General features: G+C 40.1%; 1 protein-coding gene across 2 annotated transcripts; it reads right to left on the reverse strand.

The window, feature by feature from the left end:
* Positions 1-862: 862 nt before the first annotated feature.
* Positions 863-27,852, reverse strand: LOC118415926 (RNA helicase aquarius-like). Of its 2 annotated transcripts, none has more exons than XM_035820891.1 (42): positions 27,678-27,852; positions 22,907-23,069; positions 22,195-22,254; positions 21,835-21,875; positions 21,467-21,623; positions 20,865-20,999; positions 19,978-20,046; positions 19,455-19,555; positions 18,812-18,888; positions 18,087-18,151; positions 17,479-17,592; positions 16,864-16,977; positions 16,294-16,397; positions 15,805-15,910; positions 15,404-15,524; positions 14,949-15,041; positions 14,395-14,443; positions 13,902-13,980; positions 13,379-13,478; positions 12,674-12,841; positions 12,201-12,307; positions 11,677-11,736; positions 11,107-11,216; positions 10,319-10,600; positions 9,726-9,795; positions 9,249-9,359; positions 8,971-9,080; positions 8,376-8,511; positions 8,002-8,112; positions 7,626-7,673; positions 7,462-7,503; positions 6,563-6,700; positions 6,008-6,079; positions 5,635-5,762; positions 5,234-5,293; positions 4,747-4,918; positions 3,922-4,092; positions 3,176-3,261; positions 2,794-2,905; positions 2,493-2,555; positions 2,149-2,262; positions 863-1,680 (listed from the first exon to the last, which is right to left on the reverse strand). In XM_035820891.1, the coding sequence occupies exons 2-42, from the start codon at positions 22,973-22,975 to the stop codon at positions 1,387-1,389; spliced, it is 4,419 nt and encodes a 1,472-aa protein (XP_035676784.1). In that variant the 5' UTR covers positions 22,976-23,069; positions 27,678-27,852; the 3' UTR covers positions 863-1,386. The 2 variants fall into 2 exon arrangements, with proteins under 2 accessions (XP_035676784.1, XP_035676777.1); XM_035820884.1 differs by lacking the exon at positions 27,678-27,852 and adding an exon at positions 23,635-23,788.

Below are 27,852 nucleotides of genomic sequence, written 5' to 3' on the forward strand. Positions count from 1 at the left end.
CAACATTGTGCCCACCATGTCAAGTCTTTTAGAGATCTTACACATGTAGTAAATATGACTTTGACTCAGTGCAGACTCACCTCTAATTATTGTGATCTGGTGATGGAAAAGTATGCCTATCTAATAGATGTAACATGATCTGGTATATGCTACACCATAAAAGTTATTCTTTTTTTGTTTTCTTGATTTAAGTCACATGCTACCCATGGGGTAAAACTTGGAGAAATAGAAGTATAAATGGATGAATAGAGATAATTCCAGGACCTCAATCATGTAATATTTCCTATTTGTGGTACAGTGACCAGAATGAAAGATGGACAATTGTTTTATAGGCAAGTTCTGAGGCTATGTCAATGAAGGATAGAGGTAAAAAGGTACACAGTACAAAACTTACTCATGCAGTCCAGGCTAGGATAGAATAGTTTTTCATAATAAAGCTCACCACTGTGTGGTCACAAAAGTAAGATTGTCTAACTTTAATGGGTAATCACTGTGGATTCCTGTCGTTTCCGGCATTAAGTTCTCCTTGCCGCCTCCAAGCTTTGATTCGGCCGTCAAACTGCAGAAAGGGCAGATATACTCTACTCAAATGAGCTAAAACAAACTTGTATGTTCTGTATACCAAACGTGACATGAAAAAGGATTGATTGAATCACTGACACACGCTTCAACACCAACAGGACGATACAGTGTTGAACACAAGCAGGGAAATTTGGGCACTTTTTTTTGCGATCCACACATGTAAGCAGGCCTGGTGAGTGAGTTTACAATCATTATAAGTTTGATACCATAGGAAAGGGAATCACACAAGCTTTCAATTGATATATAATATATTGAAATTGATGCAGAAACATCAGAAATATGATTAACCAAAGTTAATATTCCAAACTTTTTGTGCTGAGTTTCCATAAAACAAACTAAACTGAAACACAGAATACAGTTGTACATGTAGCTCTGGCAGACCTTTATTCTGTAAAACAGTATGGAAAGAAGCATGCAATCATTCATTGGAATGACATCAGTATATGACAGTTTAAGCATATCTTACAGCTGTGTGACTTGCATGTTTATTTCTGCATCAACATACTGACTTGTATGGTGACATTACCATTCATGATATCCATTACAGAACTTAGATGCTTCACTATTAAGGTCAAAGTTTCTACCTTCACACAATGCAGGCTTCATGCCTATTTCTTGTAAGTCTATTCCAGAAGATACACTAAATTGACCCCTGGTCCAAGTAATGTATGCAATACATTGGTTCAGTACAAGACTATTCAAAGCACAGACCAACAATTTGTACCCTTCCATGATCAAAGCAGTGTAGACTTAACAATAAAACATATAAAAGTAAGTAGTTCCCACTTGACTTAAAGTCCAATATTAGTTCTTTTTGTCTTTGTCTTCTTCACTCTTTTTGTCTCCCACATCTGTTTTGCTACTATCCCCCTCTGTCCCATCCCCTGTGGTCTCACCCCCCTTCTTTTTGTCCTGCCCATCCTCCTCCTGCTCCCCCTCACTATCACTGTCCCTGCCTGGGTGTTCAGGCATCTTCACATGTTCCCGTTCCTCCTCTATCTTCTCCTCTTTCTCCTCCACTGCAGCTGGCTTCAGTGATGGTTTAGGCTTAACAGGGGGTCTCAGTTCTCGGAACCTTCTCTGCATCCTCTGCTCTGCCTATGATGATGCACAGACATTATGATATATCACAGACTAAAGATTTATTGATCCAAAGAACATGTGCAAACAAATACATAATGTTTACCTTCAAATCACATGGTCTACCCAAACAAACCACAATACGTGTGACTGCTCTGTTTACTCTTACTCAAACACATACATTTATATGGTGACCAGCTCTGCCCTGCCACTTGCTACATTATGTAACTGAACACTACAGGTATCTGCTACTTAACCAGTGTCCGTACTGACAGGACATTGGCCTTATCTGTTTGGAGAAGACGAAGATGCGGAACAAAACAATAAATACATTTGGTAATATGTTACCATGAGATGTGATAAAAATGGCTAAGGAAAACAAACATCTAAGCATCAGTCTACCAGCATGCTTGGTTTGTACAATGCAACAACCTTTTACCATATGTTTTGAAAGTTGTAAGAGGAGAACAAGAGTTTTGTCCTTACCCTCATGGCCTCCTGCATGTGGTGCACCTGCCTGTTGTACATGTCATACACAAACTGTGCCATGTGGGGCATGTCCTGGATAGCAACAGGGGTATCATAGGTTGGGTCCCCATTCTGAAAAATAGTAGCAAGCATATGTCATGATGGAAATCAAGTTTTACATTTTGTACAAGTAGATGTGTGCAAAATCAACTTGTATGAAGTCATTACTGACCAGACATCTCAGAAACAAAAGCAAATAATACACAACAAATGGGACGTACCATTTACTTGCAGTCATTCAATCTTTGAATAACCATTGCTAACCAATCCCACAATACTGCAGACAAGTGTACAGTACCTACCTTGCGCAATGTAGGGTGTGTTTCATTAGGTGCCAACTGCAGCTTCAGTGGCCTTTCCATCAACTGTGGCATGGAGATAAACGGGACATCATATCTCTGACAAATATTTTCAGTGAGGCCTTTCAGTTTATACATATTGTCTCATATGGTACAATTTCTCATATCAACATTGTGCAAGATTGCAACATGAACAACACTATACCAAACTTGAAGCTTTCATGTTAAGTACCATAATTATCATTACCTGTACAGTTTTTAAAAAACATGAAGACCAAAGCCTTTACTACAGACAAGTGCGTACCAGGTTGAAGGCAGGTGTGAGCTCATAGCAGTTCTGGAACAGTGAGACCCTTGCCACCACATACAAGCCCAGTCTGGCACGAGACATGGCCACTACCAGACGTCGCACATCCCTAAGGTAACAATAAGACATAGTTATTGTTCAACAACATTCCATACATTATACTGTAAATTCATCACCATTTCATACATTTTATATTGTAAATTTGTTTCAGGCACATAATTTCATGTTTGAAGCAATTATTCTGTATAATTGTACAGATCCTTTAGAAACGTATACTCAGTGTCTTGAAAATGAAACCACGACCAACACCTCAAGATTATAGTACATGTACATCCTTGTTATTTGTCAATAGTTAGAGTAAGGATTATAAATATGTTACCTGAGATGTCCGACAGCCTTGGTGCGCACAAGGGACAGAAGGATGTAGTCATTCTGCTGACCCTGGAAGCGATCTACTGTAGTGATCTGTGGAGCGCCATCACAGTTAGTGTCAATACCAACAGCATACCTGTTCATTACTTACACACTAGTTAATTACATGAACAATGTGTGACCAACAAGAAGGACATTGCATTCCTCAATTGCAAATAAAATGCCTACAGCCTAGGAAATAAAAAGTTGTGATTCTGGTTAAGGGCCTGAAAAAATCAGGGACAGTAGGTAGGGATTCTCTGTCTCTCTCTCTCTAGATCTCAGCCAAAGTTATCAAACAAATACAGTTTAACTATGTAAAAATGACATGCTTCAGGACACTGGTGTTTTAACATCATATTGTAATTCTAAAGATATACTTGGTACAAACACAACTATATTGATGAACTGGACAGAGAATTGCAATTTTTACTACACATTTTTACATCAACTGCCTTAATCAAGCCTTAATAACCTGTTAACAGGGTAATGAGGGTATTGAATGAAAATTTGTCAGACTTCTTAGAATTCTTCTGTTTTGGTTCATTACTCCAATGTCAGAGAGAAATTTTATATATCTTGCCAGCAGTCCACAAAAGAAAAGGATAGGGACATCATAGGGTCTCAGCTTGTTGCTAGGGTCGGTTTGGCAACCGGAAACACAACATTTTTTTCAAGGCCTAGGCTCACACTATCCTACAGAAGACTCCTGACCTTGCTGGGCCTGCCGATGAGAGCATTGTCTCCACACCTCTGGTTGATGACATCACGGATCAGATGTTTCTGCCCGTTGTAAGTGGTCAGGATGCTGATCTTCTCCGCAGGGTATCCCAGCAGCCTCATGTACATGAAGATGCCCACAACATACTCAGCTTCTGCAAGGTTCTGTGGCACAGATTTCATCAGTACTGTTCAGGTTTTTGAGCCATATTATTATGAGGAGCTTCATCCAATACTGTAAAATCAAACTAAGGACTAGTTTACATTTCTAATTAACTGACAAAGGTGAATCTGAACTAGAAAGTTAACATTAGCAAGCAAATACTAGCACTGTAAAATAGCATTTACTTTCTTATTGTCTAACCTTAAAAAAAAACTACCTGCTCTATTTATTACCTCCACAAGGAAGGTTATATTTTCAGTATCATTTGTCTGTCTGTCTATTTGTCTGTCTGCATACAGCATGACCTGATAAGTCATTGATGGATGATATTTGCTAGGTGGGTATGGTATGGTCTTGTTCTTAAACACATTCATGAATATGGTAACTGGCCCATGTCAAACTACTTGCAACATAATATAATTGAACACCACAGGGCATCTGTTACCAGTAACCATGTGATAGCTTTCTAGTCCAGGTCACTGACCTTATTTATTTGGGAATGGGAGAAGTAGAGCAAAGTGCTTTCTTCCTATCATCTTAGATACTGGCAGTCAATTCTTAGTACCATCAAGGAGGTTAAAAATCACTCTTATTTTAACCTCCTTGGTACCATGCATCACTGTATAGGTATGCAACAATACAGTTAGCAACTGTACCTGATAGAAGTAAGGGTTAGGTTCAGATTCTCCCACTCCATTGAAGTCCTCCACATTGATGAGTTGGAAATCGAAGCAGAAGCCAGGGTTGGCCAGCCTGTACTCCTCCCAGTGTTGTACATGGGGCAGGTTGCCTAGCTTCTTGTACCGCCAGTTGTACAGGTTACAGATGCTGGGGAGGAGACATGCACATCAGCACTCGCACACAGTACAACATGTTAACAATAACAGATTTCAATGAGGAAGAATGCATATTTGGGCATTGATTTGCTACGATATTTCAAAATTCAAAACTAAATCCAATCCTCCTACATGGACTTCAATTGCATGAGAGAAAACCAACCCATATTCACTGAAAACAATCAGAACACATCATATTCAGGAATCTGTGGAAGAACACTTTGTTTCCTGAAAAACTGTTGTAACCTATCACTTCAACAGGACATACAGACTGTCTGTCTGCACAGTTTTTAAAAAGAATTTTTACCTTGGTCTTGCTCTGCCCTGTGCATCTAGATCAACAGGAGGAACACCAAGTCTGATAAACCTGTACAGGGGGCATAAAAGCAGACATATAATTTTGTTCATACTGTTCTTCCAGACTGAAAGAAATTGCACAGAACAACATATCTGAAGCCTCATCTTTGCATGTATCAATTCTATGAATTTGACTGGTGGCACTGTCATATGCATATCCTGGCGCACGTACACGCTTGAACAATATATCTTGGGGAGGCTCTGCTAAACTGGGCAGAGGTTTCAACACTTTTGGGTAGGGCCTCTAATCAAAGAATTGGCTAAAACTATACGACATACAGCAATTTTCTAACTGACAGCTATTGTATTTGGACATCAAATAATTCCGCTACTGTTGTACAGTAGGAGTACCTTGTGAAGAGAGACTGTTCCATGTTGGAGAACTTCTGGAAGGCCATGTTCTTGATGACTGGAGGCAGCTGGTGGTGGTCTCCTATCATAATCCACCTCTTCAACCTGCTGAAGCCATCTTCTGGATTCTGCAAAATCAGGCAACAGTAGGAGGTGTATGGCCACAGGTTTGTGTTTTCAACTCAACTGTTTGCAGGTCAAGTACACACTGGTTTGTACAGACTCTGTGTTACCTAAAACATTGTAACTATGAACAGCTATTTTGACTTTGGCAAATGTATGTTTTCAATTTATTTCAAACTGACAGCCTGGCAGCTAAACTAATGACTGGTGCTATATAGCAAAAAGTAAGGTATCCAGAATGAACCCCTACCTGCAGTAGCAGTGGAATGAAGGTCTCAATCTCCAGGATCTGTGCAGCTTCTTCCATCAGGATGTTGTCATACTGCAAGAGCAAACAATGAATTAAATTTGTGATGACATATTTACATCTAGTGCAAACTTCTAAATGAATAGCAAAGTACATGTACTTAGATGCAACCACGATGAAGGTATTTTCCTCATCCATGATATGATATTATGCTATCCATGATATATATTGTAACAGTATAAAACGCCAAAATATAACTATTTTGAATAACATGGTACTAATTGAGATCTTAACCCTACTCATTTTATGTAGATGAAAATGAAAAAATTGGTTTACAAAGTCTTCAATCAGGAGTTTTCCAACCCCAGAGCCAAAGTAGAGGAAAAACCAGATCATGAAGGACAAAGGACTTGATCTAAAAGGTAGAGTCTAAAGCCCTAAACCCTGCAACACCAAGGTACCAAACGGAGGTGAGCAAAGGGCCAGTTCCTGGGCTGGCCACCTATGTAGGTAGGCTGATGATGAAGTCTTGATATAGCTGTTGGACATGTGACTCACCTTGAAGCCAACCTCCACAAGGTCATGTCTCTTGAGGGCAGCATGAGTGCAGGTCATGGCTATGACCTTGGCTTCCTTCACCAGCAGGTACTTGGACCTGTCCAGCCCACTGCGCAGCAGCTCAAAGGCACGGAACTCCTGGAATGAGTATGAGATGTGCTTAAGCCAAGTTCGCTGATGGCTTCTGTCATTACATTTCAGGGATGTCCCTGTAGCTGAACTGGTAGCAGCCTGACAGTTGTGCTTTTGGTTCCAAGTAGTTGGAGAAACCTCAATCTAGGGAAGAGCATGTCGGTTGGAGCTGCACCCCTCCTTTGGAAGGGAGGTAAAATAAGTGTCCCGCTTTTGAGAAGGTGCCTTGAGCATATTACATGTACAGTGGAAGAACTAGCAGCCCCTCCCTGTAAAAATATACCCTGCTAATGAAACAGCCAGGAAACTTGCTGCCCTATGTGCCACTAGGCAACAAAAGGGTCTGTACAATTTACTACAAATGAACAAAAGTCATGACATTTGGAAACTGTATAGAATGTTGCAATATCTCTATGAATCTGCAACATTTCATTGCTTGTAATAATGAAAGACAAAATCATGTACAGTCAAATCTGTACAACTGACCAACTTGACTTAAGGACGACCTAGCCATTGTGACCCTTTGTGGTGGTCCCTATGTGATTATTTTTCACAGACAGAAGCATTAAGAATCATGTCTAGAGCGACTACCTGTCTAGGTACACCAGATTTTATTGGTCCCCTGGGTGCTTTTCTTGTGCAGTTCGGACTGACTTACAATCGTGGAAAAGGCAAAATATCCGGGGTGAATAAATTTCATCTGACTCACAAACAATCAAACAACTTTTTTTGACAGTAACAAAACAAGCAAATGACAATAAACTCACCTCCAGCTCCTTAAACATCTTCTTAATATGTCTGAAGCATCCCTGACAGATAGAAACAACCTTATTAGTCAATATTTGGACATGGAGAGTAAGAATGGCAAAATTGAATGGAATAAAGTAAATCAAAGTCTTGATTTAAAAAGTGACAGGGAAACACTTAGTACCTCTGCAATGTCCATATCTTCATCATATGACTTTCCTTTGAATATTGGCTGGAAAATGAATAGAAAGACAAAGCAAGATTCATTTCATTTCTACTGCTTAAAATATTTCTAATTAAATACAAGTTAAATACAAAATACTACATATTTGTGTTATGGCATAATTTTTTCCATAAAAAAATATTGCTGCCACTAGCTTCCGGTGTTTAAAGCTGCTGAAACAATTCTGCGGTGACCTACAATAGCAATCCACATGCTTCATAAATTTGGGGTGGAGTGGTCATCAACGCAAATGTAAAACCACTGCATATAATGATTCGGGTTTCAAAAAAAGACAGTAAATGGACAAAATTCAAATATCAATGTGAGCACTTCATACCTGAGGAGCATTGGCAAAATATTTCTCAAAGGGGAAGTGTTCCTTGATGACCTGGATACTCAGTCCTGGCCTCTTGACCTTGCTGAGATACTCCTCCCACCTGGCCAGTACCTGTGGTAGATACATCATGATATTAGCATTCTAGATCTGGGGTGGAGCTACCCAGAGCTCCCTAATCTGTTGTTACAGAGTACAAACTCACTGACAAATTTTGTTGGTAGTGACCTGTTTGCTGTATGGATCATGTAAATGTCTTTCATTGAGGTTTGACTAGTATTGCCCAAAAGCAGTTACTCAAGCAACTGGATATGATTTTCCAAAATCATTGACAAGTCTTTGACTAGTATTAATCATGAAGCCTACACTGTGCTGACCTGATACAGGTAGAAGTGACCTGCTGTCTCACAGGTGTAGGCCACGTCCCCAGGGACCCCCAGGCTCTCCTGTAACCGTGCTACCTCCTTCAGCAGCTCCAGTCTTCTCGCCAGCACAAAGTTCACTCGGCCATACCTGAGGGAAAACAAAAATAACAAACTCCCTCAATACCCCATCCTGGACCAAGTCTTCCTGAATTATAGAATGTAGGACAAAATCAATACCAATCTTTATATTTACCTGTGTACAGAGGTTTTGTTTTTGGTGTATTGGGATGTTGCTGTTCTTGTGCATTCTTAGATCTTTAAATACACTGTCAGTAGAATGACAGGAACCAAGTGAGAAGATGGTGTCATTCCAGAACTGACAGAAAGTAGTGTTCAGAGGTGTTATAACTAGTCATTTATCAGACATAACAGACAGTTACTGATATGATGTGATGATTGAACTCTTGCTCTTGTTCAGAAGTGTCTACAAGACATTCGAAAGACTCTAAGCTAAATAATTCATGAAGGGAAGCACAAAATCTTCAAACTCCTGTTCTTGTCCAGAAGTGTCTGTTCCCAGCTAAGTCCTGATGGAGTTGACCCTCACCTGCTGAAGTCCTTCTCTGTCTCCAGAGCCTCCTCACCATGACCCAGACGGAGCAGATGTCTCTCATCAATGTCCAGGGCCATGATCTTCTCAAACAGCTGGTTTAAGGCCTACAGCATTTATGGAACATACAACAGGTAAAAGTTTAGCAGGGCTCAAAAGTCATTTCAGTGAATAGGAGCACAAAAAACTTTTAACTAGAATGTCAGCAAAACCTGGTAACTTAAAGATGTCAATAATCCATGACATGACAAAGTTGTTACAGGAAGAAAGGCTACCTGGTTGGAATGTGTGACAATGAGAGTCCTTTGTTCTGGGAAGTTGTGGTAGATGTTGGAGATGATCTGCACTGCCACATCTGTCTTACCAGTACCAGGGGGTCCTACCACCTGTTAACACAAGCATCAAGGTAAACAACACAAACATAAACAAAAACAAGGAATCAAAGATTGTGAAATATATAGAGGTTTGTGAACTTTTTAAAAAATGACAACATTCACTTCCTGCCAGCCTGCAAAGAATTGTAGCTTCCTACCAGTCTCCAGTTACGACTCAACCTTGGAGCAAACTTGCACCAAGGCAAGAAAGAACAAACTTGAACACACACCAAGACAAATAAACAAACAGTCCAAAAACAACACCTCCATCTTAATGGAGGGAACAAAACAGAGCTTTTGTAAGCAATGTATGGATAAGGTTTGAACATATACAATAGCCATGTTCTTGCAGTGACACTTATGTTTGTATAGCCTTACCATAGTCAGGCCTGGCTGCATCCCAGCTCTAATAGCCTCAACCTGGGTACTGGTGAATGGGACTGTGTTCCTACAAAAACAAATAAACATTGCAGGTGTCACTTTTTATGGAATACAGTGTACATTCAAGTGTAAAACTTTAAAACTATCCAGCAAAGATGCCCCTACTGTGCTTGGTGACAACAAACTCCTCTATTTGATAGTTCTGGAAAAATACAAATTTTTGAAGACATAACTATTTCTTGTTGTTTTCTGAGCTGGTATTAGCTCAGTCGGTACTTCAACATACCTTAACAATTCAAATCAGACAGTGAACAACATTGTCAAAGATCATGTATGGGTAAAAAATAAAATAGAAAAGATGGTAAATTCCTTTGCTTCCTTTGTTTCAGTCTCAGGATAACTTAATGTTGTAAGACATACATAAAGAGGTTTTGTTTTTGTAATTATGTAAATATTGTATTGTATGTATTGTTATTTGTTTATGTATCCAGGGCCTCCATGAAAAACAGTGTCAGCCACTGATCGGAGCATACCCTGGTTAAAGAAAACAGAAATAAATAAATAAATAAATAAAAGAGTGTCTGACTTACTTTTTTGGCTGGTTGTATGGATACGGCCCCCTGTTAGGAATGGTGTATGGCTCCACAACAATGTGTCTACTCTCCCCATCTGTGGACACTGCCTCCCCACTGTCATCTTCTCTCTTCCTCTTCTTGGCTGCCACTTCTGGGAAGGCCACTTTGAAAGGGGGCAGTTGTTTTGAGGGGTCCTCAGTGGTGACCTTGACCTGGTACTCAGGGAAACAGGTCTTCAGGTGATCTATGCTGAGAAAGGTGTCGCAGAAGTCCAACTCTGCTATCTGGTTATCCATCCTGGAGGGAAAAGTCACAAATGGTTATATTAGCCAGGAATGAACAGTGGCGAGGTGGTCTTGTGGTTAACATTGTTGACTTGGTATCTAAAGGTTTGGGGTTCAAATCACTAGCAGGCTTCTAGACTAGGCCATTGGAAGGTTCTGTGCCCTTAGGAAAGGTACTCAAGAGAAAATTAGTACAAAGCTTCAGATAGGGACTTGTGTATGAGGACAGCCACACCTCAAGGACATTGTACTTATCGAAAAGAGTAGAGGCCCATAACAGTGTGAGAGTAGCGAACCATACAGTTTTCTTTCTAGGTTGACATCTTGAAAAGGTTACAGTCCACAATTATGTCAACCCTTCCACAAATATGGTAAATCACAATAGATAATGTATATACATAAATCAAACAAAATCATTCAGTCATTTAAAATAAAATGTATACACAATTACTAAATGTAGCCATCAAATGTTGCAGTTTGAAACTAGAGTAGCAATACAGAAGAAACAGTTTTGTTTACTTTGTGTAATGTGCAGAGCTGGGGTCTCCATATCCCAACAGGACATCATGTAGCCAGTCTGGCACCACACACTCTGTGTTCATCAGGTCACGAATGGTCTCCAGAACAGCCTGTGGAGAAATGTGCGAGATGTAAGACAATACATCTACTCACACAATATTAATAGTTCAACTTTTTGTAGGAATTCTAAATCAAACACACTGATGTTAAATGGTACTTTTACAGAATCTCAGCAATCCTTCATTTTGTAGCACTGTTCAACAATTAACAAATAATTGCACTAATTTCATTCCCACATTGTTATGCCATTCCTGATACGATTTGTACATTGACTTGTACAATTTTATAATGTTCCTCTGTTTTATACAATGCTATTTTAGCCTTATTACATATTGATACAACTTAACATTCAATTAAGTACTGACAGCCAATTAATTGGTTTGTCAACACAATTCAGACTTTGTCTGCAAGGTTGATTTTAATAAAAGATTGATTTGATTAGATTTGATTCACTGTACTTCCAAAGATGTGCCTTCATGATCTTGAATGAAAACGAAAAGTTGATAATACCTTGAAGTTGTTCTCCTTGGGTTTTCTTCTCATAATGATGTTGAAGGTTTCATACACATCCTGTTAAAAGAGTGTAAAGTAAATCATATTTGCTATAGTTTTCATGGTTAAAGAACCATAAATGTTCACAAGACCAAGAAAACAGATCTATATTCACTTAACTTCTGCACATTGGGACAGCATGTGAACTTGATCAAATGCGAAACTACATGTATGGTCAAGAATGTTTTGTCTATATAGGAATGCCCCTGAAGCTCAACTGGTAGCAGCCTCATGGTTGAGCTACTGGTTCCATTTAGTTGGTAACTAATATACATATATCAAAAGGGAAAAAACATACAGTACCTTGCTACTGAAATAGCTAAGTAAGTGTCTGAAAGGACCTTATAGATAGATTTTTTCTATGTATGGCAAGTTGCATTGGAGCTTAAAGTGCTCTAACAGTTATTCCTGTGTGTCAGATGATAATGATGAAGTTTGGTATTGTAAACAACAACAAAGGCAATTCTGGTTCCTCAACACACCTCTGCACCGTCCATTGTCCTTGCCATGTCCCCTTGGTACTGATTTGGGTCCAGCCACACTCGGAATGTTCTGTTTTCTCCTGGCATGTTTGGCTTTGGATCAGGACCTAAAGGTAACAGATACGGTTATTAGTATACACTCAATGAAGCAATGTTCTAGTAATACAGTCAGATGATGAGGAAAATAAGCAGACTAGTTGAATCAAAACCATAACTTACTTAATTCCTTGTTTTCTTATTACTTTGAATTTCCTCCTAATTCTGCGGAACATTATCCTTCCAATGCAAACTTGAACCCTGGTCAAGCAAACTTTCCTATTCTGGGGATGCAATTTTGGACCAGGGCCAAACAAATTTTCCTGAATGTTTTTCCAATCTTCAGTTACACAATCTTCTGCCTCACATCCAGTCACTCAGCAATATTCAAACAAAGAAACATGCACACAGACCAAAACATAACTTATAACCCTTACCCTCCTCAATGACCCTGCCCTTTTCGTCCAGCATGCCCTCGATCTCGCACCCCCTGACACAGGTCAGGCCCACCTGTGGTACGAACGGCTGGTCGTGACTATACCTGGTACCGATGGGCAGGGTGGGGCGCACAGACACCAGGAAACAAACGTCATGCTTCCGCAGAGCTGGTCATGAATGAGAAAATTATGGTCAGACATCCAGGTAATAACATACACCATTATATAGAAGCTACTCAAGTAATGGATAGATCTTGTGAAAGGTCAGATGTTTCACAAGGAATCCATGCATGTTGAACTTCAGATTACTTCCGGTCACTGACTAAGCCTGACATGTCTCAGCATTCCATTTTGTATATTACTGCTAGGACTTACAGCAGTCAGTTCAATCACTGACCAATATAGAGCTCCTTATATTATACCAATTTGATCAATCTTCTATCATGTACACAAATCTACAACTATTTTCAGGAAACAACCATGAATGAAGAGAAGGACAACAAATAAAGTGTGTTGATTCATATCATGTTGCATGAAGTTACCAAATTACAAAATCAGCTGCACTGACTTAAGTGACAAGTGCCTAATATTGATGAGACACATGCGTTGACTTGCAGTGACTCAAGACAGAGACCTCCACTGGCAGAAAGTCTGCAGTGGATGACCAAGAGAATAAACCACCACTAGAATCATATGACAACTTACACTCCCACTCCTGCTTGATGTGCTGCCTCAGGTTCAGGTTCACGGTCACGTCTGCCCTGACCCTGGAGGGGTGGTTCTTCCCTACATGGGGCTTGGACACCTACACAGGTGAGAAGGGCAGCGTGTAATAAAGATTAGATGTAACATAATTTGAGAGGAAGATACCTCAACATGCTCAATTTTTTGAGTTTGAACAAAATCTAGCACTGCACTGTACCAAGTTAGCTACCAACACAGATGAACTTTCAATGTTAATATAAACTCAATACTTCCATGTGTTTACTGCACATAATAGAGGTAAGCCTTTCTGATGTATCTAACTAGCAGCTCACTTGGTCAAGATGAGTGTTATTAACCATTTTCTATCATAAACTCTTGATATATCATATGTATGGTAGTGGTAAATCTATCAATAACTAAATACAAGATTTGTAGGATTGTATTGAGTCTTTGGAGGTGTTTAAACTAGGGATACATTGCCCCCCATATATATTCATGTTGGTTGTGACTTGTAAAAACCTACCTCAACAACAGCAAAGGCCACCACTGGCTGAGCCATCCGGGCCCACCCCCCAAAATACACACTTCCATCCTCTGCTTTCCTGAATAACGTATAAAAAAATGGGTAATAATGAAATCGTCTGTAATACATGCAATAACACTGAAAAACTGGATTCCTGGTAGTAACATAATAGGAACATGGCCCTGTGTAACTTAAGCTGTATACTTTTATCCCTTTTTCTGCTCATTTATGGCTACCAGATAGAGTAATCGATCCTATGACCCCACCAACCCCCATCAAAAGGCAGAAATGTAAAGTATAAACATAAAATGCAAATATTTGACAGTCATGGATCCTTTCTCATTGACCGAACTGATGATTATGGAACTGATATCAATTGTGATGGACAGTCTGGATTGGTCTATTACTACAGGAATGATATTAAATGTTGTATCACACAAACGTAAATTACCATACAAGTGCTTTATAAAAAACAATACCAAGAAGTGCCTACCAAGGCTTCATTCTGCCAACCGCATCTTCTATGTCTTGTCTGATTTCATCTGGGGAAACAGCAAAATGACAATTTAAAATGTACCATTACACAGTTTCACATGTTACTGGGAAGTGCATTGTTATAATGTATGGAAACAAGATGCTCAACTAATGTTACAGATTAATATCATTGGTTGCAAGAAGGTCTACAGAAGGCAAGGTGGTTGACTTAGATTAGTTAGAATGCGGCTTGGTCCAAATCACTAGCAGGCCCCTAATGTTATGCCCATTGGAAAAGCACTTAACCCCTTAATCACAACTCAGCTCAAAGCATTGTTTAGGGACATCCTCTGAGTCTTAGATGAGATGTAAAGCGACAGGTCGTCTGTTTGAGGAGAGCCACATCTTTAGCACATTCAAGATCCCACTGCACTTTTTGCTTAGAGTAAAGGATCCATCCTGGTGTGAGTGGATCAAACCTTGGTCTACACAGCTTGTATCTACTACATATGTTACCCCTAATTCTCATTTAACTGGTATGCAAAACAAAGAAAGAAAGAAGGGAAATCTCACATGTGGACTCCAGTCTGAAGAGGTTGAAGTTCCTCAGCAGATAGTCATGGAGAGTGAGGAACTGCAGGTTGAGTTTGGGCAGGGCCAGGCAACCTGGGGGAAAAGCAGAAGGAATTATCTCTGTTTGGTGTGGATTTGAATACTTTTTAATGCTAGGTGGTAAATATACATATAGCTCCTAAGCAGTTACAATACATTTGCCAACGTACATATATCTAACATCTACCTTATAATCATATGTCATCAACAGACAATACACATAATACATCCTGGATTATGGATATTATCTGAAGTGTTTATACCTCCGACATTACTGTTGCTGCATTAGTAGATCTATTTGAATTCATTGTTCTTTTAATTTGGGACTGTAATGTTTGGTGACAGTATTATGAGTGTACAGGTTGCTAAAAGGATGATAGCTGATATGTCCATTTGGTGAACAAAGTTACTCTTACCTTCACCAGAGAAATACTCCGTTGGAACGATATTCTCATCCCACAGAATCTCTTCAGTGGGATAAAGCGGCATCTCATTTAGGGCCTCCAGCTGTGACAGTCTCCGCTCATGGCGTGATACCTGAATACAAACAGGAAGCGTACCATGATTTTCATACATATGAAAAGAAATGCCTCAAATCTGCACAGTATCATACTATCATGTGTTTCTTCTTTTTTTACTGAATTCATCACTCATGGCGTGATACCTGAATACAAACAGGAAGCGTACCATGATTTTCATACATATGAAAAGAAATGCCTCAAATCTGCACAGTATCATACTATCATGTGTTTCTTCTTTTTTTACTGAATTCATCACGTTTTGACCTGCAAGAGTCAAAGTGGCTACAGTTCCTTACCAACAGTTCCAGTAGAAGGTTGGTGCTGTAAGGTGAACTCTCTCCATCTCCCTCAGGATGTGGCAGCAGGTTCAAGTATGCACACACTTCATGCAACTTCCTGGCACTAGGAAAGGCAACAATATACAGTAAGCTCATCTATTTTTAGGAAAGGAGATTTTGCTATGTTGTTAGTTCACAGTTGAAACAATTCTGTAGCACATCAGCAACACAACAAAAATGCATATTTGTGGTGGCATGAATTCACCGTGGAGAGGTCACCAGCAAAATAAAACCACCGTGAACATTTAAAGATTTACTGTCACAAGTCTTCCTGATAAGGACTTGCATTCAGAAAGACTGCAAATGTTGCAGACAATGGCCACCCGTGTGATAATTCATGCTGCAATTCAAAGTGTAGCTTTGAGTCAAACTAAAATAACCACATCAATGACAAAAACATCTTTTTGTTAACTCTACCAAGACGGCACAGCATCACTTTCTACATACCTCATTGTGCTGAAGTGTGACTGAAGGGCCTCCCTGGTGTCTATACTGGCTACATTTGCAAAGGCAAACTTCTGAAGCTCTTCAAAGTGTTTGAATACTGCCCTCTGAAAGACATAAAAATATTTTACAATACCAAACAAATTTAAATGACTTATAAATAACATGAAATACTGAAACCAGAAGATCCACTGTGGTGCCAAGTTATGCTGTCCATAAACAGAAAAGCAGACAGACACACCTGGAAACATAACCTTCCTAGGGATGGTACAAAAAGTAACAAAAGGGGATGGCAAGTTGGTCTTACGCTGGAGGAAAGCCACACCAAGGACATGTTAAACATCCCACCATCCCAGTGTGACTCACTGTGAGTGGTACAAACCTTACCATCTGGTGTCCGAGTTTACATTTTGAAGATGTGATGGTCACCTGTTGTATCAATCTTACCACAAATGTGGTAATCCTCAATAGATAAACAATTATGATCCCTATGTGTTTCCTATATGTATATTACCATCTAGCAAAAGTAGAAAACTCCATATCCTGTAATTTCTAACACTGTCCAGACCTAACCTGTAGTGAAGTGATCCTGTTGTAGTGCAGGTCTGTCATGTTGTGGTCTGTCAAGGCTTCCCCTGTCTGGTCATTGATCTCAAAACCAGCATAGAACTTCAGTCTGTCCAGCAGCTGACAGAACAGAGAGATCACATTTAAGAAGGAAATGCATAAGAAGTCTGAAGATACATACTACAGGTATGCTCTACTACATAGTCGGTTTTCATTCAATAACATCATATTAAGCTTATAGGTATAGATTCATTCATTCATTTTCCTGTAGGCTAAAGAACTAAAGAAGGTAAAATGAGGTTTGTGATGATGCAAACAATTAGAAAGTACTGTAGTAGTATATGGGAAATGCATATTGTCAGTGCAAGGAATTTGCAGAGGAGAGGTTTCTGCATGAATCGCAAAATACAACCACTGTGAATACTTCAAGATTTGCAGCTACAGGTATGTGAGGTATGTGTGCATTCTAAAAATACAGATGCTATATTACATTTGAATCAGCAGAGCTGTATGCCACAGCAGAGCTTGTAGATAGTGGCCAGACACAACAACAATGTACAGATAGTCTGTCTGGTACAGTTTTCATCCTTTAAGACCATTAGAAAGGGAAATGGTCCTTACCTGGTTAAAGAGCCTGCCTTCCTCCTTTTTGGTCAGTTTGGACAGCCGACACTTGACCACCAGGTGAGAGTCGTCCATCAGGGTGTTGAACCAGCGCCTTGTGGGCAGCAGCGCCTGTGGGGAGGAGGAGATCACAATGCAGTCAAGCCAATGCAGTGGTAATGGCTCCAATGTACAGGGATTCACTCGTGTGTTTTTTTCGCGTAACACCCTCAACAAGTTAGAACATTTTACAAAACCTTAAACAATAGATGTTTTACACAACAGGGCTGGGTACATATTATGTCTAAGGTTACATACCGAAAGGTGCTATTGCATACTGATTTACAGTTTGTTTTGAGATTCAAGTGTCATATAATGGTAAACATTTCATGTATTACCTGTCTATAATTTCAATGTTTGCTATAGAGTAAGGTTAGCAATATTTTGTTGATATTTTTCTTTTAACTATCTTACATTATGCACCATTTTTTTCTGTGCATCTAAATTTTTATGTTATGTGCATGATAGCACTTATTCTGAAGAATGAATTTCCAGCCCTTTGCAAAGGTCCTGACAGCAGGCATAAGTGCCTTGATGTTGTCACAAATTGGAACCTTTGCACATACCTCAAGGTCAATCATCAGCTCCAGGAACCTCTCACAGTAGTGGACTTTATCCATTTCCACTGGTCCTGTAAAGAAATAGGAACAACACACACATTACAGGCACAAGTAAGACATACTGGACTCTCACAGACGTCAACCTTATCCAACCTTTGCATGGCAGATGTTTCATCTACTGAGTATCTAATATCAGCTCAGAAAAGAACAAGAAATAGTTATGCCTTCAAGAAAAAAAGTTTTCAACCAAGGATTGATGTGTTCAAAAATTTGTACTTTCCTACAACTATCACAGAGTGGAACTAATTGCTACCAAGTACAGTAGGAGCATTGTTACTAGATAGCTTTAAACAACATTTGCAGTCAGGTGTGCAAAAGATATGACGGGTCGTTTAATTTTTGCTGCAACTCATACCATCAAATCTAGCATGTTATGCCAAAGTGCCATTATACCAGCTATATACATTGCAGACACAGATCTATACCAAGCTTTGTACTGTTTTAAAATTATGCAACTTTTGCAGTGGTTTCATATTTGCATTGTTGAGGTGGTCCCCTCTAATGTTAATTCACGACACTGCTCATATGCCTTCCTTGTATGACTAATGTACTACAGAATAGTTTCAAGTGTGAAAACCTCCTTTCTCTCCCACAATGCAATAAAACCACCACAAAAGTAAATGAATTTACAGTACCTACACAAGATCTAGACCCATCATTGCAAACAGTACCTGTGGCAGGAATGTTGTCCAAAGTACCAAAGAATTTCTTCATGAGGTGATACAGAAATTGTCTGTCATATACAGATCTGAAACAAATATGTAAGAAGACACAAGTAAGACACTGGACTGAGTCTTAGGACAGCAGAAACCAGAGCACAGGACAGTGCACGTTTAAGTACTTGGAACTGTTAGATTTAAGATGATGGTGGACTATTTTCTTGAAACCAAGACTGTTTCAAGATAACATACTGTAATTCCTGATTTTTTAAAATGTAATTTTATGTTCACGGTTTTCACGGTGATGACTGTATTCTGAACTTGTTACTACCGTTAACAAATAAATCACTTTTTTTTACGCACACCTCCTACCACTGTGAACATTTCGTTCCAAGAACAAGTTAAATTCTCTCTCAGACCGTGAAAGTTTGGTACTGAGAAGATGAAGTGAATTACAGTAGGTCAGTTAGTAAGTTCAGACCCTTACTGTTTCAGTGCAGGGTTTATTTTTACATTTTACCTGTGTTTCAAAAGACGAGTGTAGCCTTAATCAGGATTGAACTGGCATTCCCCAATTACCCACTAATTAGAATCAGGAGCTCAACTGTGAGGCTTCAAACATGGCTCAATAGAAAAACTATAACAATGGAAATACCTCTCCAGAGCAGGTGGATTCAATCGAGAGTCAGCCTTTTTCAACACATTCCAGAACTTTTTCAACTTTGGTGTAGCCTTCAGTTCTTGCTGTAAACGAGCCTGAAATTAAAATAATTTGTGAATACATGTCAATATTGTCAATAGGGGCTTGATAATCAATCAACCAATTGTTCGCTTTGTTTATTGTTTATTGTATATTCAAAAGATCTCCATTAGTGAGTACAATTCAGACAATGCATCACTAGTCTTCCTGGAGTCATAAGACAAACATGTTACATAATACAACATTAACACACTACATTGCACCAAAATCACTTAAACATAACAGTTCAGACAGTTCTTGCCAATTCAGTTATTTTTGCAATAGATGCAAAAGGGAGTTTTTACTTCTGTAGTATAGTATACTTTAAAAATTGCAGAGGAGAGTTCACTGGAAAGAAATTGAAGATAAAACCACTATGACTATTTTAAGATTTACAGCATCTTTTCACACTGCAATGATGCACAAAGTTATTGCTTACTGGAAGAAGATTCATCCACATGGGAAGGGAGACCAGTCGCTGTACTTGTCCCCTCACCAAGTCCACCTCCTAAAAACAATGGTAGAATTGTTAACCTCTTAGTACTTAGTACTTAGGCAGTGCTCGAAATTCATTTTTGGGATTAAAAAATTGGGTGCACCAAAAAATTTTTTGGTGCACCACTTAAATAAAGTAAAGTAAAAACCAAATAATAGAATTTAGTTACACGCTATCAAATTCTTAAACAAGTACCATGACAGGCATTTTTATTATCTTGCTAACACTTAGATCTCATCATGTCAAGAATATGATATATACTAGTATACTTTGATATCTTTACATACATAAACGTAAGAAAATATTTGGGTGCACCCTGTGCACCCACAGAAAATAATTGGGTGCACAGCTCCAATTTTGGGTGCACCTGGGTGCACATGCACCCAGCATTTCGAGCCGTTATGGGACTACCACTAATGATGTCTGCAAAAGGGAAGCACTTATATGACAACATTGGCTACTCTGTAGGAGATAGTTATGAGGTTCTTTATCATTTTTCCTGGACACGTCTTAAATAAGGTACTGGAAAACAAATAAAACACTGAAATTCTGCTTTACAAATCATTATCTCAAGACAGTTAATTCTGTTAATGTAAACTTTGCAGTGATTATATACATATACTACTATAGTACATGTAGTAATACAGTAGTAGTAATACAGTAGTAGTAGTAGTAGCAGTAGTAGTAGTAGTAGTACAGAAGTAACACAATGGAAACACATTTGCTCTGTCTTGCATTCACAATGGACAGGTCACCACAAAAACTGTGAAAATGACACCACTAACATTTCAGGCTTTACGGTACCAAAGAATGACTGAAGTAGAACTGACCAGACTGTTGAAGCAGTGGATGAGGAACACCAGCAGGACCGTCTGTTCTCTCAGAGTAATGCCTTCCTCCTGCAGGCTGGCGGACATCACTCGCCGGAAGAACATTGGGAAGTGGTCAGGCTTCTTCACAAAGGGCTGAAAAAAAAGAGACCAACACCTCAATCTACATCAGAGCATGCTCAAAATTTGTAAAAAAAATGTATAGAACTTGGCTCCAACTATTGGGTGCATAAGCACTTTGTACATGCAAAATTGCATGCATATGACTGTGCGGTTTTGTAATATTATGTTAAGGCACTATTGCAGTATACATGACACAGGCTAATTTGGACATCCAAAAGTCAGAAAAAATTTTTTAATTTAGCTTTAGATCTTGTGTACATCAGAGGTTTTGGTACTACACATGCAGCCCTTGACTGACTGTGTGACTCTTTCCAACTTCCAGGTTCTGCCTGCAATTCAGGACAAGAATGTTCTCCCTTCACATTTTATAGACATTCTACTTTATATTATGATGCTGTGCACACTACCTTTAACATTTTTATGTTACGTGCACCAAAATGAATTTTGAGCTCTGTACAAAGCGAGGTTGTAAAACTGACCTCCCATGCTGGCACCTTCTCCCTGAATTTTTCATTGACCATGACAGCTACAGACATCATGTGCGCATGTGTGGCCTTGTCTGGGTTGTAGTTTGGCCACAGGAAGTTTTCCAGGTACTGACTGAACTCTAGAAGCATGACCCTCCTGATGGCAAACCTGTGTGTGGTGGGGAACACATTTGATGTGTTATCAAGTACATGTTTTACCAAAATCACTACATCATATACTTAAATGATTAAAATAAGTGTTAGTACATGAACCAAAAATTGTGAATTTCATTCACTAAAAAAGATCAACTACATTCTGGATAACAAAGCTCAGCAGTCAATTTAATAAACAACTGTAACAATTTAGAAATAGAACATACTTGGTACCAAGTAGATCCTTCTTGTAGATATCTTCAACAACCTATACAGGGAAAAAGCAATTAAAGGATTAGGATATTTTCAGATCATTCTTTTGTGACAGCAGATTGTAGTCCCTTTTCTGTGACCAATGAAATAATGTCTGTTGGTCAATACTTCCAACAAAATTTGATTCAGAGATCCCCGATTGAAATCTAATATCTATGATAAATCTAAACAGATTTTGTACAAATATACAAAGATTACGATGATGTCTCCTAAGCATGCAGACTCAAACTCAGAGCTAGTTCATTTCTCTACATTCCATCTGAATAGACACAAGGAGGTTATTTTGGTAATGCTATGGAAGGAAGCTCCCATACCTGTGGGTCAAATGTTGGAGTTGGACCGGTGCGATGTGGTGCCCATAACTTGTTGGCAAACTGTAAATACAGGAGAAGAAATCAGTTTGGTCCATTGTTGTATAAGAGGAAGAGAAACAGCTTAACCACTGAATAGTTGTCTTTGCTATATAATATATATAAAGAACATGAGAGCTGTAACATGGATGCTAGAGCTTAGTTCATTGTACAAGCCTTGAGGAATAATGATTTCTTTAAGTTTTTAAGGTTACGGGCCTTTAACCCCGTGAAAGTGTTGTTCAAACAGACTTAATACTAGTATGTCAGCAACTCGAATGGCAATAGCAACATCAAGTTGTCGTTAATGGACACAACAGCAAGAAGTCACAGGTTCAATCCTGGCATTTCTGGCTTAACATTGTGTAATTAATTGTCCACTGCATAGGTCCATAATCATAATTGTTGGGAGATACATAGTAGCTCACACTGTCACAGCATCTCATTCTAGTAGATGTTGTTGAATACTGAGCACTTAAGTTGCTACGGTTAACAAATTAGTTAGGTATGACCAGGTCGTTCAGTGTAATATAACCAGCAGCTGCGCCGCATGCCTGCAAAGCTGGACTGGAGTGTTACGCAGAAGGGCGGTTAGACCGGCTATATACTGTAGATATAGATAGAAATCAAGGATTAATTTATTAAACTAATTTAAAGTATTATTAAGTATCTGTACCTGAGTAAGCCTGTCTCCCTGTATCTGCTCCACAGTGATGGCAGCCCCCTTCCTCCCACGTGCACTCATGGTGTGTAGTCAACCACTTTACTTCTCTTCTCATGAAATGTTTCCTGGAAGCCCCTGATGAAGTTGGCTGATCAGTCTATCCACTTGTCATCACCTAGAGACGTCCAGCAATAATGTTAGATGTTAGACAATGGCAACAAAAGTTTGTACTGTAGCATTCAAGCGAACACAAATTGCAGTCCAATATTATCAAGTTACCTGTTGAAACCCTTGTCTTGAAGGTGTACAAAAAATCGAAATTTACAAGAAGACTAATTTATGCAAACAGCCTCATTACTCATACTGGGTACCTACTGGCTGGCAAAATACACCAGGATAGGATACACAATTTTTTTTTTCGAACGAACTTCTGAACTTGGGTCTGAGCTTCAACATGCAAGTCGCCCCCAAAATACAGGGCCAGTGCTATTACCAGCTAGAAACCAAAAATTTCATCTAAAATTTCTCATAAGTCAATAGTTGACTTTCGAGTTTTAACTAAGTAATAAAGGTATAAAGCAAAGTTTACGTCTAGCGTCTGGGGCATACAACAAAGTAATTGGGGAGGGGGGCACTGGCAAAACGTGCGCGTAAACAACGTTAACCCATAAACATCTACGCCGTCGCGATTGGAACACGACCGAAAGTTTCACATAATAGACTTCGCTAACAAAGTGTACCTTTACGAATCTTTGAAACGTTGTTATCTCAAGTTAGTGTAACATGAAAACGACAAACACTTCGGCCGACGTTTGCCCAACGCTTCTCCTAAACCATGCCGATGTAGGTCAAAGGTTACGCAGCATGCGCACATGAATTGCCCACCAGGCGGGAAATTTGAACCTCTGACTTGTGCTACAGCCAAGCAAATCGTACTGACGGTTCCCAGATTTTTAAAACGGAGTAAACCAAGATAGATCAAGGACTTGCATAGATATACATTGTTTATATAACCATGGCTAATCTAAGTGAAAAGAAACAAGTACTGGCACTGGCCAGGGAATTGAGAGAAAGCGCACACGAGGTCTACAGCCAGGTCTACATCCGCCCAGATTTAACCAAGAAACAACTTGAAGAATCAAAAAACTTGAGAGAGCAACTGAAAGAAACAAGAGAAAGAAATCCAGACAGGAAGTGGATAATAAGAAGGGGACAGATTGTAGAGGCAAATTAGACCAGCTTAATTACCACGATTTGAGCGTATTGTACACCAACACAGACAATTCAATCATGAGCAAGTATATGACGAACTTTGTGCAATCATTACAGAAAAACAGTACGATGTTATATGTCTGACCGAAATTAAACCTAAGCAAGGATCTCTACCCGATCGACAAGTTATGCAAATACAGGGCTATGATCTGTTCACCAGTGACTTAGAATCTCCAAACACTAGAGGCACATGTGTATACATCAAAGCAGTGTATAAGGCAAAGCAGGCGATCCCGCCGACAGAATTTGTAGACTGCACCTGGGTATCAATACAAGGAAGAAATGACACGTCCATACTAATTGGAACCCTATATAGGTCAGGAACACCAGCTCTTGCAACTACCAGAGACCTGGCTCTTCACGAGACGTTAAATTGCGCAAGACTCACATGTGCTGATCACAGGAGATTTTAATCACCCTAACATAACTTGGACCCCATCACCACACTTACGGGCCACACATGCTGATAATACTGACAACCCTGCAACTAGATTTATTGAATGCATGCGCGACACCTACCTTTACCAGCATGTCACAGGACCTACAAGGTACCGTAGCGACCAAACCCCCACACTTGACGACTTAGTCCTCAGTAATGAGGAGGGGATGATAGAGCAGATTACACATGCGGAACCACTAGGCGCAAGCGACCATGTTAGAATTGAGTTCAAGTTTGTCTTCAGCACACCAGTCAAGGAGAACAAGAAGACAACTTGGAGATTTGACAGAGGTAACTACGAAATGATGAGAGAGGACTTGAAGCTCAACTGGGAAAACCTGCTCGAGGGTAAGTCGACCCAAGAAGCTTACGCCTTATTCCGGCAGAAAATTACGGAAGCAGCCCAGAAACACGTCCCAACAAAGACAATTGACATCTCTAAAAAGAAACTCAAACCATCTTGGATGGATGAGGAAGCATTCCGCAAGCTAAAGAAAAAGCACCACGCCTGGATAAGATATTTGAATACTAAAGACATCAGCGACTGGACAGCGTACAAACGAGCTAGAAATGCGGCCACACATGCGTCTAGGAAGGCACGCAAATCATTTGAGAGGAAACTTGCCGCAGAAGCCAGATACAATAACAAAGCCTTCTGGAACTACGTCAACAGTCGCCGAAAGACTAGAACACAGGTGGGAGATCTGAAGGATGCACATGGGAACTTTACTGCCATCAACAGCGAGAAAGCAGAGATACTGAACAACCAATACTTTAGGACGTTTACACAAGAGGATCACGAGAGGATCCCGACATTCCCGAGGATCCAGTCAACCACGGCTCTTGACACAATTAACATCACAGAAGAGATGGTGCTTGAGCAGCTACAGTCACTCAGAGTTGACAAATCTCCAGGCAAAGATGGCGTACACCCTAGAGTGCTCAAAGAGCTAACAGACGAGATTGTTGGCCCCTTAACCCAAATCTTCCAAAAAAGCATCAATGACGGCGAACTCCCAGACGAGTGGAGAGAGGCCAGTATAACCCCCATCTACAAGAAGGGAGATAAGTCAGACCCCGCGAATTATAGGCCGGTGTCTCTGACTTCCGTGCCATGCAAGATGCTAGAGAGGATTATAGTTAACGAATTGATCACCCACATACGGAACAATGATCTCACATGCGAGCAGCAGCACGGGTTCACACATGGGAAATCCACTATAACCAACCTACTGGAAGCAATGGATGTCTGGACAGAGGCCCTAAGTCATGGCCTGCCAGTTGACGTAATCTTTTTAGATTACGCCAAGGCCTTTGACACAGTGCCACACGAGAGGCTTTTGAGGCGGGTAGAATCCTTCGGAATCGGCGGTAGCCTTCTGCAATGGATCCGTAACTTTCTGACACAACGGAGGCAGCAGGTTGTGGTGAACGGAAGTGCCTCTTCTTGGAAACCGGTTATAAGTGGAGTGCCTCAGGGCTCGGTCCTAGGACCGCTTCTTTTTACGATTTTTGTATCAGACATCCCGGAAAAGATCCAAAACTTTGTCTCGTTGTTCGCGGATGATACAAAAATCTATGCTGCTACCCAAAAATGCGAACAAAGTGCGCACACATCTTGCCTGCAGGCAGACTTGAACAGCCTACAAGAGTGGTCCGTAAAGATGCAGATGCGATTTCATCCCGACAAATGCAAGGTTATGCATCTAGGGAAGGCCAATCCCCAGCACAAGTACACAATGAACAAAGTAGATGGAACTAAGCACATGCTGGAGAGTACAGACGAAGAAAAGGACTTAGGGGTCACTATTGACAAAAATCTGAAGTTCAGCAAACATGTGCAAGTGCAAGCGAACAAGGCGAACAGAGTTCTTGGTCTGATCAAGCACACCTTTGCACATATTGAAAGAGAATCCTTTTTACTTCTGTACAAGAGCCTAGTGCGACCGCACCTAGAATATGCAACAACAATATGGTCCCCCAAGACCAAGAGAGACAGAGACACAGTGGAAAGAGTGCAAAGACGAGCCACAAAACTGGTGAAAAGTATATCCCATCTCACGTATCCAGAAAGGCTAAAAGCGCTGGAGTTACCCACGTTACACTTCAGAAGACAGAGATCTGACATAATCCAGCTGTTTAAGATTACACACGGGCTTGACACAGTTAGAGTGAATAACCACTGCAACCTATGCGGGAGAGCCATGTTTACACCAAGCTTGGCATCAAACACACGAGGGCACCAGTATAAGTATCAAATCCAAAAAGCTACGGGCCCGAGGGCACACTTCTTTCCCACACGAGTTACCCCAGCATGGAATAAACTCTCACAGAGCACAGTGAATAGCAAGTCAGTGAAAGAGTTCAAGACAAGACTGGGGCAGGAATGGGGACTGCACCCAGACAGACATGAGTACCACTTCTCTTACTGATGCTACTACCGCCACAACTAGGACAGCCTTATTACCCGCAAGGGTATCGACTGGCTGTGGTTCAAGGTAAAGATTCAAGGTAAAGATATAAGTCCAAAACGGCCGCCGCCTTCCTAGACTGCAAGTGTTATCCTAATAAAGTAAATGCATTTAAGTTCGCGGGGATTTAATTTCGCTGTGGCGGGGAAATTTCATGACTTTTCGCGGTGGCTTTGATTTCGCGGTAACACCATAGACTGCAGTCTAATACCATAATAGAAAAAACATTTATCCACCGCGAACATGTCTGCATTTACAGTATACTAAGTCTCGTCATCAGGATACCACGTGATGATCTAAACTGGACGAGAGAGCGAGAGAATAGCTGGATAACAATTCCTCAATAATTATTTAAATCGCTTCGTTTACATAATACGGCAAGCAGAAAGATGAGTCTTAGCTTTGAGTTTGAACATGTTTCTGCATAAATGCTATTTTAATAGGGGACAACAAGGGCGGTACGTTTGTCTTACACGTTGCCGAACTCACGGGGAATATTAGTGACACGATTTCTACGAAGACTATCGAGTTATCGCGGTGTTTGTACAATTACAACGGCGTCACTGCGAGCAGATAAATGGCGTCTGGCGTCAATCCTGACCTCTCTGGATGTCTCCGTGCCTGCAGCCAGAACTCCCCTGTAACAGCAAAGGTCCCTGTGGAAGACTGCTCAGGACTTCTTGCAGACCAAGAGGTAGTAAAGAAGACCTGATGAAGTCGGCTCCGTCAAATCCAACCCGTGAAAGACAACAGACTGTACATTTCAAACCAAGGTA

The sequence above is a fragment of the Branchiostoma floridae genome, chromosome 1, assembly GCF_000003815.2.
Source record: "Branchiostoma floridae strain S238N-H82 chromosome 1, Bfl_VNyyK, whole genome shotgun sequence".
NCBI classification, from domain to species: domain Eukaryota; kingdom Metazoa; phylum Chordata; class Leptocardii; order Amphioxiformes; family Branchiostomatidae; genus Branchiostoma; species Branchiostoma floridae.